Below are 12,396 nucleotides of genomic sequence, written 5' to 3' on the forward strand. Positions count from 1 at the left end.
TACTTTATGCTTTTTCTCTCGATGACTTTAAAGATGCGTTTAGTTACCTGCTGCCTCATATTACCCCCCCCGACCGACCCATGCTGGATGTTGCTGTCACTCGTTACCCTATTCTCTATAGATCTATAGATCACATCTTATGTATGTTCCGTGATTAGGCATCATGGATCTCTATGGATTGTAAGCTCTTTGAGTCAAATTGTTATGTGACTCGTATGATGAGTATGATGGCGCTATATAAAACATTAAATATTAATCATAAAGGATAGACCACTAATGTATCGATACCCTGATTTCTGGTGTATTGCACCATAGCAGATATATGAGATTATTTGTATAGATATACATAGAAAACGGGGCAAAATAGAATAGCCGCTCTGCTTTGAGCACAAACTCAGCCGATATGTAAAATAATTTCTCGTATTTTCTGCAGGAATTTCCGACATGGAAGCCGAATTGAGTTCAGGTGAGTCCCGCGACTCATTAGCAATGCAGTTCCTCTAAGGGTTAAGACGTTGGTATGTTTATAATCATATCATTGATGTTTCTTTCATTTGATTTGTTTTGTACATTTTATTTGTAAACTATTTGAGCAAATATTGAGACACGTCCTCGGGAGACAATGACGCTTCTGTCTCTTGTACTGCAGAAATCTGTTAAAATCTGTTAAAATGCTTTTTTTCTTTTAGTTTTTGTATTTGTAAGTCAGGTTATTTTTGATATACAGATGTTACAAATAACCTATTGTAGACATTTTTATTGTCAGGGGGGTCCAACCTGCGGCCCCCCAGCTGCTGCAGGACTACATCCCCCATACTCCTCAGCCAGCCCCTTAGCTGAAAGAGCATTATGGGAGATGTAGTCTTGCAGCAGCTGGAAGGCCGCAAGTCGGACGCCCCTGGTATATGTCATTGTATCATTATATTTATTGTTTTGTACGGCGTATTGTGTATTAATATGTAAGCCAAGCAAAAAAAAAAACATAATTAAAAAATCTGTTAAAATGCTAAAAAAATAGCAACCCCCAATGTAGATAAGCCCAAGTTCTACAAATTCCACCTTTCTTCTAAAAATCAATCAGTAATGGAGACATTCGCTGCAAGCTTAGTAGGAGGCAGACTAGATCACTTGTCGATGATCATCGAGTGCACATAATGTGACCTACGCTTCGTTCTTCAACTAAATAACTTCAAACGTTTGTTTTCTTTTCAGAAACGAAGACGGACGTCAGTTTATTGTTGAAATGTCTGAAATTTCAAATGGATGATCCTGAGTCGCAGAAAGCAGCTCTGGTCACGATCTACTCGATCTGTCAGGGAAGCAGTAAGGCATAGACTTCTTAGATATAGAGGCTGGAGTAGTCCGTGCATATACCATATACCGTACCATGTCCTTATAGCTTCCCCCCGTGTCATTCATTTCTTTCTCCACTTTCATAGCTCAGGCGTGTGATCATTTCCGAGAAATTGGCGGCTTAATGTTCATCAGCAACCTCGCAAAGTGCAGCCCTCACCCGATGGTGAAAGAGGTCTCTTTATTCACTTTAGGGGTCCTAGCGGAGAACAACGGTAAGCATAGATGGAAGAAACCCCCCCATCATGTTATATACACTAACATTCTTCTAAGACTATGATCTCTCGCTGTCTTTCGTCCAGTGTTTTGTCAGCAAGCCTTGTGTACCTTGGAACTGTTTGGAGATATCTGTTCGACTCTGTCCAACGAGGAGGCTTCTGTGAATTGCAAAAGAATGTCTGTTTACGTGTTTCTGGTCTTGGTGTCAAACAACAGTAAGTTTGTTTATGTTCTGCTGTTAGTTTGTTGTTTTTTCTTTTTGTTGAGAGGGTGAATTGATATCTGCTTGTGGACAAATTATGAGCTTTTCCGTAGAGAACAGAATGTCGAATTTTAGTTTCGTATACCTGCACGTTTAATTATGATAATCTATGACACTTGTAATGCACTCGTATAAAGGCTATGGAATCGGTTTCCCCTCTTTTTAGAAAAAAAAAGTTTTATAAGAGGTGAAACATAAAGTGAATGTGAGAAATGTATAAATATTGTATATATTATTTTACATGGGGGGGGGCAATTGACATAGGGGCGACCCTTAGGCAGGCGTAGCCCGGGAAGGGGCATATAAGGCTGTTTGTTAAAAGAAAGATTATGGAAATCCTTGTTTCATCAAATTGTTCTTGGTCACAGAAACCGGGCAGAGCTTTGCAAACATATCCGGATGTATCGACATGCTCCTAATCCTGTTTAGGTAAGTGATTCAAAATATAATTTTTTTCATGTGTGTTATATGTATGTTGCCAAACCCCCCCCTTCCCTGTTTTCCTCCCCTTTTCTTTTGTTTTATTCAGACTATGCTGTTAAATTCAAGTATGCTTTTGTAGTTACTATAATTTTGTATTATTTGTTATGTTACAAAAAAATTTTTTTTTTAAACTTTAATAAAAATATTTAAAAAATAATTTTTATTTCACTTGATGTTTGTGTTTAAAATGTAATTTTTTGTTTTGCAGGGAAGTTCTGTCGCTGTGCAGCATGCATCTGCCAGATTTAGAGAAGAATCAGCATTATCTGCTGTGGACGTCGGTTTGCAGCGCTCTTTGTGCAAGCGCTAACAACCCCCAAAACGGTAACAGCCCCGCGTCTAAATATGCCAGGTTTCTGTATAGGTAGCTGTCAGGTTAATAAACATGAGCTTTCACGTGTGAAGATCGCTGGCAGAATCAGGACAGTTATATGTTTGTTTTGCATTTCAAAATAACGACTTTTTGAAATTCTTTCACTCGCAGATGAAAACCAGAAATTGTGCAGTTCAGCATTTCCCCAAGCGACCGACTGGCTGCGGGAATATATTCAGCCGGAGATTGTCCGTCCTATCTGTTCTCTGGTTGGACTCGCTGTCGCAAATAACAGTATGTAACACTTCACATAATATCCACATATTGTTAAATCGTACTGGGATTTAATATATCGCATATAACAAAAAACTACCGGTAAATATGGCTCTGGATACATTTATGGATGTGTATCGTTTCAATCTATGAAGCTGCAAAATGACTTATTAAAGCCATTAGCAGTCTAATTAAATTAGACGCGTGGCGTTGTTTGACCTTTTGACTGGTGCTTGCCTGCAGAATAGTGTAATGTGATAAGAATAATATGTCTAATAAATAAGGCTATTTAGAAAATAGTTAATCAGAGAGCTAATCATTTTTTTGATAATGTCAGTGATTCATTTTATTGCCGTGGCTTAAATGAGAGACAATAAAATGGATGCTGACCTTAAGAGCCGCTCGTAGCTTTGATATTTAATATTGTTAAATAAATATTTAATTGCTAGTGTGATGCTTTTGGGTGCTTGCTCTATATTCATGGTATTGTACGTGGCACCATGAATTTGCTGGCTTGGGGTATTGATATTGAAATATTTATGGTGCAGCAGATACCGCAATGACTAATAAAGATCTGTTTGTATATTCCTAAGGTTTTGCACAGGGATACTTTGCGTCCGTCGGAGGACTAGACACGCTGGCTGGTGTTCTTGTGAAGCTTGTTGCTGATCTTGGGAGGTCATTATATTCCAAGCTCGCTGTTGCGGTGACAAAGACTTTGGATGCTTGCGTTGCAGATAACCGTAGGTTACCACGTCTTTGCAAACTACAATATGTTGGCCTGCGTACGTCAAATAGCAGTAAATAATAACCCTATATATACAGTGCTATTCCATTGCTTGCTTCATTTGCTAAAATGTTACCTGTTTTATTGGTAGACTTTATATTTTTTCTGCTGCTTAGGCAATACAACTGTCTCTATATGTGACTAGTGGTAAAATGTCATGATATTCCGAACTAAATTCCCATTGTTTGTTTTTTTGTTACAGCAACCTGCGTAAATTGTTTGTCAAAACACAGCATCGTAACGTCTTTAATCCGACTTTTGTCCCATGAAACCCTTGATCTTGGAGACAGATTCGGTGTTATTCTGGCTTTGGGTCATTGCACCGAGAGCTGCGGTATATTCGTGCGACTTATTTCTCTTTCAGTGGTTTGGTTTCTTTGGTGCTCGGCACATGTAAACATGGAAATAAAATGCTCAATACTTAACCCCTTAAGGACAATGGGCAGTCCCTAAACCCATTGAAAACAATGAATTTTGAGCCCGTACATGTACGGGCTTTGTCATTAAGGGGTTAAGCTTTGTGTTTGAATTTAGATCTCATAAAATTCACGCTGTTTTACAAATTGTAGTCAACAACCTATTACAAAGACTCAGTATGAGATAAGTGCCTCTTAATGTGTATTTCTTCCTCTTTCTCTGTCCTTCATTGATCTGCAGAGTATGATGCTTAGTGAAAACATTCTCAGTGTGAGAAACAGTGAGACATAGACGGCAGAACGGAGGTTATCAAATGTAATTCTCGGCTTGTTATTTGATCTATTTTTAATGATTGTTTCATTCAACAGAAGCAAATCAATACGAACTTCTGAAAAGCAACGGGCTTCCCCTTATGATCCAGATGCTCACTGAATCACAAGACGAGGAGTTAAGAAAAGCAACGACTTTTGTCCTCCAGAACTGCAGGCAAATCAGTAAGAATCCATATCCAGTTGTTTTGTGAGAGCCCTGAATACTGATTGTTAAAGCCCTCTTTGAGATTTGAGTTGTACATTATTCCACACACCAACATATTAATAAGAAGAAAAAGGTAAGGTAGTGAATCTCCCTTCTTCCATCGTGTACATCCTACATACAGGTCGGCAATGTGGGCAACTCATATGTGACCTGGAAAAATAGGAAAAGGTGGCATGCCTAGTATTTACCTTCTGAGATGAAATCTCTATACGAGCGGCTAGTGAGCTGATTTAGGGAATTATTGCAATTATTCACATCCTCTTGTTTATTGATGTGCATATCCTTGGGCTATGTCATTGAGAACCCTTTTGGTTCACTATTCACTGCTTAACTTGATGTAAGCTGGGCCTTTACACATACAAGTCAAGGAACCAGATGTTTCCATTGCTCCTAATGGCAGACACACGTCACGTTATTCTACGTATGGTGATTGGTAATGTAGCATCTGATAATATTGGTCATGTCGAAAAAAGCCCACCTTTGTTATATGCATTTCTACCCAGCCGAGAAATTGTCTGTGAATCTAAGGGAACCTTCCCCGAGTGTTAAAAGTGGTTCGGAGAGAATAACAGAGAAGCATATGGAAGAATGCTGGAAAAAAGCAAAGGAGATGCTTCACAAAATCGAATATTTACAACAGCAGCATAGTAAGGTAAGTGTATAATCCTATTAAATCTGGGATGTTGGTTTTTTTTTCCTATTTGCAATCATACACTTTGTGTCTTAACTAAAAGAGAACATGGTGTTTGACTATAGCCAATTCGATGGTTAAGACTGTATAGTTTGTTAATGAATCCTCACATGTTTTTAATTCATTACATTTCACTTCCCCGCTGGTGACATTCTAGTTTAAAGTGTTTGGTTTGAACAGTTTTTATTTTATTGAATACTATATAACATCGTTTTTCTGTATGGATCAGGGACTGAAATTGTCTAATAGTCTATCTTCAGTTTAAAAACATATTTCATAAAACATTACTGGACTAATCAATGACTTGTATTCTGTTAGAAACTATTATAGAAGTCCATCTCGGAATATTAATGTAAATGCATTTGGCTTTCAGGAGCTGGCGGGGAGTGAGGATATTAATTGTGGCCCTCGAGCATTAATGCACCAGCTACATCCAGTGGCTTTGGAGCAGACAGACGGTAGAATTCCCAAAAGCCTTTCTATTACAGAACACTTTGGCCGAAAGGATGATCATCAGGTGCCAGCTTATCCCAACATCGAGCTGAAGAATCACAGGCTTGCCATCGTTCCACACTCGTACAATAAAGATCCTAAAGGCTTGGATGAAAGAGCCAGTGTCAACAGAGAAAGCGTATCACTGGTATGTATCCATGGCCAGTTTGTATGTTACTTTTACACTAGCTCGTTGATTTATAAGGTGTCCCGTGCCATATTTTGGATGCACTTATTCATTTTACATAAAAACATTATAAGAATCCTTATAGATAATACCTAGCAATATTTATTTATCGGTTTTGTATCAGTTTATATATAGATATATAAAATGTTGGTTTCTAGTTGCCATAGGCTTGATTTAAGACGTCCGCTATGCCTTAAGACATCTTTAGCAGAGAGTGAAAAAGGGGTTCATTTGTACCTGGGATCAATGTCTCGTTAATGAGAGTATCTTTAAAAAGGGCATGGCAAACTCCTTCATAATTTACATATAAGCATGCGCCTGATAAGCCTAATAACAAGTTGTTTCTGTGAACAGAAAAAAGCCAAAATGCAGAACATTTCAAACACCGCTCTACAGCACAACCTTGCTGCATCTACATCAAGCTGCTCAGGTGAAACTGACAGCGACGGCCAAGCAGCTTCACTGGAGAAGAACGCTCATTCACCCCGCAGAGATCGGAGCTGCGAGTCTTACACCGGTATAGATAATCCTCTGAGGGATCCGGACACACGCAATACGGCACGTCCAGTAAAGGACAAGCATTGGGATTGTATCCTCAAGCCGTCTAGTGAACTACCGCAGAAAGCCAAACACAACGGCTCTAGATCTGCAATGGAAAAGGAAGTTCTAATCCTTCGCTCAAGGTATACCAAGAAAGAACTCCATGCATCTTGGCATTCTGAGTAATGAAAAACAAAATGACTGTATGGAAATACCTTTTCTGTATATATATATATATATATATATATATATATATATATATATATATATATATATACCGAGGATTATAATTTAATTCCAGGAAGATGACTTTGTTCTTCATCTGTAAAATGTGGCTTCCACCAAACCTTAATCCTTCCATAGTTCAGCAGTCCAGCTCTTGTTTCATTTAATACTCAGAGAGCCAGGCGGCATCCAGTAAATGTTGGTTCCTCCTGTCCCTCCTTGTCAATTTATCAGAAATGTTGATTTACCTTGCAGACACTTTATTTACTGAATGTTCTGATGCCATACCACAATGTACTGCTTTTTCTATCACCTCCAAGTTATCTTCGCCTAGTCCCAACTTTAATGAATGTAATCAAGCGCTTTAATCCAGTTGGGGTATTTTATGTTAATGTTTCTTGTATGTTTATATTACAGGGATGACATGTTTAAAAATCCAGCCTCGGTCACAAGAGAAAGGAACACAGCAGAGCATATCGGTACCTAAAAAAAAATCTTTTGTTAATCCAGTTTTAGAAGTCTCTTTAATTAAGTGTGAAATACGTGCAGTTCTATTACTCTACATTTTACTCCAATCCAGCAGTCTGTAAATGTAATCATGCTATAAAAACTTAGAGGCACCTATTCTATGAAAACATACTAGAAGTTAACAAAATTTTGTTTTAGATCCCCTGATTGTATGTTCAGACATAATTGAAAAGGAGATCCGTGACATTTCGGGCACTGAAGTCGCAATAAATCAGTCAAGATGTTCAGGTGGACAAAGTCTATTACTTAATAGAACAGACAGATTTCCTGAAAACGAGAATGTGTGGATAATATTTTCACTGACACTCATATATTCAACTCATTAAGTTGGAATTGGTAGGGATTCAGTTGTATTTAAACGAATACCGATAAATAATCTGATGTTCCTTTAATATAGACATTTTCTTTAGTAGTTTCATTGGAAATACCTGTCACTTCAAGCAAATAAGTACTATTTTGTTTCCCTTACCTGTATGTTAAATAGATTCGGCCACAGTAAGGGGAATGTGTGCCAAACGCATGATGTGCCTCCTTGTCTTGTAGGTTGTGTAGCGACAGGCACAGCCATGAACAGCAGGAACTGTAGCAAGATCCTACATAGGTGTTGGCACCTATGCATAAGACATCAGGCTATTCTACAAGCCGAGGAGCGATATAAGAAGAAATTAAAGAGCTCAGCATCACATAACTGTAATGATAAACATGATGACGCCTTTCTTTTATGAAATGTATTAAAAGCACTCTCCAGCCATCATATGCACTCAAATGCATATGATAGCTGTATGTCCCTTTCGATTTTGGGGTGTCCCCTTGAAATTTCATATCCGGAATCCCCCCATATGCTTTGGCCCCTTTCTCCATCCACCCGAACTATTTTCTGTGCAGGTGATACTTACGGGCTCAGCGAACGCTGCAAGCGGGGATCTGATTTAAGATTTTTTCTTAAGAAAGTATATTAAGGTACTCGTAGAGTAAAATAGTTTATCAATCCAAAATCGTTAAAAGATGACTGCTGTACATTAACCAGAAACGCAAACCATCCTGCCCTGAAGAATATTAAGTAATAAAGCTGGAAAACATGTCCATTTGACTGTTTCCACTAAAGGTTGTGGCGTGTAGTTGATTTTTTACGCTGCCGCTGATCCCCAGTCCTGGTTTTAATTGTCGTTTACTGTTACAGATAGTTTGACCCCGCTAAGAAAAGGAGGGATGAGCTATGAGATGTTTTGTCAGGGGAAACAAAACCGCAGCCGTAAGTACTATATAGGAGACCCTTGTTATCGGAGACCCTTGTCATCCACGGAGGTGGAAAGCATACCCGTTTATTTTTTTCATTCTATATGAACCTGGCCTTAAATGCAGTGGTAATTGAGTAATCACCACAAATAAACATTGCGCAATAATAAGATAGGGAGGGGTTGGTAGAGATTATTAAATTGTATTTTTACGAGATGGAAAGGGGCACAGCGCGAAAGCTATTACAGAGCTAATTACTCCGGGGTAGCTTGCATATCCAGTTTAGCGTTATTTTACTGCCCTTCCCACATTTATGTAGGGGGGTTTGGTCTATTATTACCCTGACCCCCGAACTACATGATATTATCAAAGGCAATTGGGGTCTCCCTCCTGCTTCTCAAGGAATTGTGTGGGGAAGGAACGGGGGGCTCACAGGGGCAGCATATTGACCCCCAAGGCGTCTATTCGCAATGCGTAGGTAGAGAGGGTTGGATGGTGGGCTACCCTTTGGTTAATAGAGAGTTGAACCTGATTAGATTATTATTTGGAATCTTGTGTTAAAATAACTATTTTTATTTTGCAGGCATTTTGTTAACTCCCATTAAAAAGTCAAGTAAACATATCACTAGAACAAGCGCTCTAGACGGGAAGCGTGAATGCTCTGATAATCGGGTTTGTTTTCCAAAAGGTAAGTGCTGTATAGAAGACACATTTTGCCTCTAGAAGGTCATGTAGTTACCCCAAGCAAGATCTCCCCTGCATGTACAATGATATTGAATATGTACTATATGTCATATAGGGATAGATTTAACCCTGTGTGAAATGGTATACATTTGGATTGTAGGAACACAGATGACAAGCCAATATGAACTTGTTCATTGCAAGGAATAGTTGGGTATATACCGCTTACAGGCGGAAGCCTCTCAGGTCATCTACATGCTATATGTAACCGCAGGACCCAGAGTTATTAGTTCCGAGCCCTACTAAATATCCTACATTTGGACATGCATTCCTCTGGGTGCCAGTAATATTAATTGTTCTTGGTACGTACCTGTCTGATTCCTGAATAGCATTGTTATGTCCCACTAATGCCAATTAGATTTTTTTTTCTCTATGAAGCACTTAGGTTAATGCATTTGTTCTTTATGATTCTTGCCGTATATTACGGCAGTTCGGAAACAATACTGTAGAAACGCTACTTCCAAACGCCTCGGCGTTAATCCGTTAAAACCAGCTCTGAAGCGATTGTTACGTCGATTTACAGGTTTGCAGCTGAGACACACAAATAATTTAAAAGCTTGCCCCATGCCCCACTGCCAAGTCTTGCTCTGCATAAAATCAATTAACCTCAGATGTTAATGGAAAAGTCTAATATTATTAACAGACAAAGGTTTGTTTCCAATAATAGGATCGGGTTTAGAGTCGGCCTGTGCCAAGGATTCATCAGGACAAAAACCAGAAGGTGCGCTGTCATTAGATATTCACAATGCTGCTTCCTCAAACATCCAGGTAAACAGCCTATTTCTTACTGTCCTGCTATATAGCGTAATGTTAATGCTTCAATATTTACATATAGATATATACTGTGTCTATATATATATATATATATATATATATGTATATATTATTTTTAATATTTCAGATCCTAATTCCAAATGTTATCTCGTCATGCTCATCTTTTTACTCTATTATCTGTCTTGGTTACAGAATCATGTCTTTAACGTATGTCACCGGGTCCCTGTTTATGTGATCCGGCACCTTTATAATTAAATGCAACATTAGAGACATAATTCTTAGTACTCCTAAGTGCTCAAACCCTTCCAGGAAATAATCCTTTAATCATGTCAAAGTTTGGTCAAATTCTTTTTGCTGGGAGCACTTATTATGCAGGCGACACAAAAGCAGGCACTGACAGGAGGTTGCCATAAAAACTAAAAGTGCGTATTACAAGCTTCTGGGTTGCTTTTATGTGATTTAACTTTCAGAGGAAAGAATAAAATGACAAATCGGTTAAGGTTTATTTGCTTAATTTGCTAGAATGTACTATTCGGGTTTTGTCTCAACTTACAAAGCAACTTTAACTTTGCTTGTTTAGGACCCGGATACCAAGGAAGAATTGCCGTGTTGCTCCCTATACCTGCAGGTATGTGTCTTGTAACGAACCCACCATTAATACAGGCGTATATGTTATACAGACAGAAGGACCCCAAAGTGCCCTGGGGTTCCTGGCTTTATTGGGAAAATTCAACCAGCTCCACATTTGATGAATTCCACTGCACCCCCTTACTTTATTTTGCTTTAACCGTTTGCCATACAGTAAAGTACGTGTTCTGTATGGTAAGTAGTATGTTAAAGGGACAGTCTAATGCACTTTAATGTATATGATAGCTGTGCAGATCCAAATTTCAATGGTGGTCTTTTTGCAAATACATGGTGGTCTCTGTCCCTTCCCCTGGTCCCAAGCTGTTTTCTGTGAAGGGGATGTGTTTGTTCAGTCAAAAACCTCTCCAAGCATGTGATATACTTACCTTAATGTGGTTGTCAGGGACATTTAACCCTCCGTTTAATCTCTACATTGTAAAATCTATTTTATTTATTGATCCATTTGTGTTATTTTTGTGTTATCCTTGATTTAAAAAAAAAAAACACCCACAGTCTTCAGAAACCTTCAAATATCTTTATTTATTTTGTCAAGCAACCCTGAGCATGTTCTCGGCATTGTACTCGCAGAACCTTGCGATTAGCGAGCAGAAGAGAGGACGGGAAAAGCAGAGTCGAAGAACCCGCAAAGACTTTACAGAGAGCGAAATGGCTTATCTTTTGGACGGCGTCCAGAAGCTTGGTCATCGCTGGAATTCAATTCTGTGGTCATATCCATTTCAGAAAGGCAGAAGAAATGTAGACTTGGCCAAAAAATACAAGAAGTTGAAGGCGCTGAGCTAACGTCTGATGCTTTCTGCGCGATGAAAGAAGAGGCTGGAAAACGGCGTATATGTGCTGCTAGTTGGGCATAGCGATCTCGTTTGGGAGTTTAACAGTTTAACGTTCAGCGCTTTATATATGTTATTTAGCTAACATTACCTGTTACGGGAGATAAAAAGTAGGCCAGCGAGAGCCAAAGTTCTTACGGAGATGTTCTGATGAGCTGATGCAGGTATTTTTTACATTACCAACAATGCCAAAGTCGCGAGGTGATGGCATTGAGTGCATCACTGGCTATTTCTAGTAGTATTTTGACTAGTTCAATAACCTATATCATTGTTATTTGCAGAACATTATGTATTCCTAAGAGATTTTGTTGGTCCCCAAAAAATCAAACAAAGTAGATTCCCTGTAAGTAATCGTACTCGAAGGGGCTTAGTTCTATATATGTGTAGACCTCTATATATATATATACACACTTTTCATTTAGTTCTTTTGACACAGGTGCCTAAATCTTTGAGATTAAAGGGGTCATGGCATTTACTGCAGAACGGATCGTTGTAGATGCCCCTGCTGGGTAACCCAGGTCATGTGCAGAGAGTGCCCCCCTGTGGCATAGGAGGGAAGCGACAAGTCCTGTAAAAGATGTTGTGCTGTCCTGTACACTCGCAAACTGCTTTGCTTGTTTAGACAGGGGCTGCGCATAAGGAGTGATTCTGTTCCAAAGTAGTACGTGTGGAGTACGACGTGAGTAGTTTAATGGTTGCACCAAACAAAAAGTTTATATCTCTCTATATTTACATATGCCCTGTAGCATTGCATTAAATGTCCATATGGGGGGGGCTGTATTTTATGGGGAATACGCAGGCTCTTCCATGCTCCGGAATTTCCATGCTGAACACGCTGATGTTGCATTCTTGATCCATTTTTA

The 12,396-nt window shown here is 38.9% G+C and overlaps 1 protein-coding gene across 1 annotated transcript; it reads left to right on the forward strand.

The window, feature by feature from the left end:
• The first annotated feature begins 444 nt into the window (after nucleotides 1–444).
• TERB1 (telomere repeat binding bouquet formation protein 1) lies at nucleotides 445–11,848 on the forward strand. Its single transcript, XM_053449790.1, has 19 exons — nucleotides 445–466; nucleotides 1,213–1,323; nucleotides 1,440–1,568; nucleotides 1,656–1,787; nucleotides 2,203–2,263; nucleotides 2,526–2,641; nucleotides 2,802–2,924; nucleotides 3,497–3,646; nucleotides 3,893–4,024; nucleotides 4,476–4,601; nucleotides 5,148–5,296; nucleotides 5,709–5,975; nucleotides 6,369–6,697; nucleotides 7,197–7,258; nucleotides 7,851–7,997; nucleotides 8,488–8,563; nucleotides 9,952–10,052; nucleotides 10,639–10,686; nucleotides 11,239–11,848. The coding sequence occupies exons 1-19, from the start codon at nucleotides 445–447 to the stop codon at nucleotides 11,484–11,486; spliced, it is 2,529 nt and encodes an 842-aa protein (XP_053305765.1). The 3' UTR covers nucleotides 11,487–11,848.
• Nucleotides 11,849–12,396: the final 548 nt, after the last annotated feature.

This window comes from Spea bombifrons, chromosome 10 (assembly GCF_027358695.1).
Source record: "Spea bombifrons isolate aSpeBom1 chromosome 10, aSpeBom1.2.pri, whole genome shotgun sequence".
Taxonomy (NCBI): Eukaryota; Metazoa; Chordata; class Amphibia; order Anura; family Pelobatidae; genus Spea; species Spea bombifrons.

Coding starts and splice junctions, on each gene's coding strand:
- TERB1 (XM_053449790.1), top strand. CDS start 445: ATGGAAGCCGAATTGAGTTCAG. Junction 1,324..1,439: donor CTCGATCTGTCAGGGAAGCA/GTAAGGCATAGA, acceptor CCACTTTCATAG/CTCAGGCGTGTGATCATTTC. Junction 7,259..7,850: donor GAACACAGCAGAGCATATCG/GTACCTAAAAAA, acceptor CTTGTCTTGTAG/GTTGTGTAGCGACAGGCACA.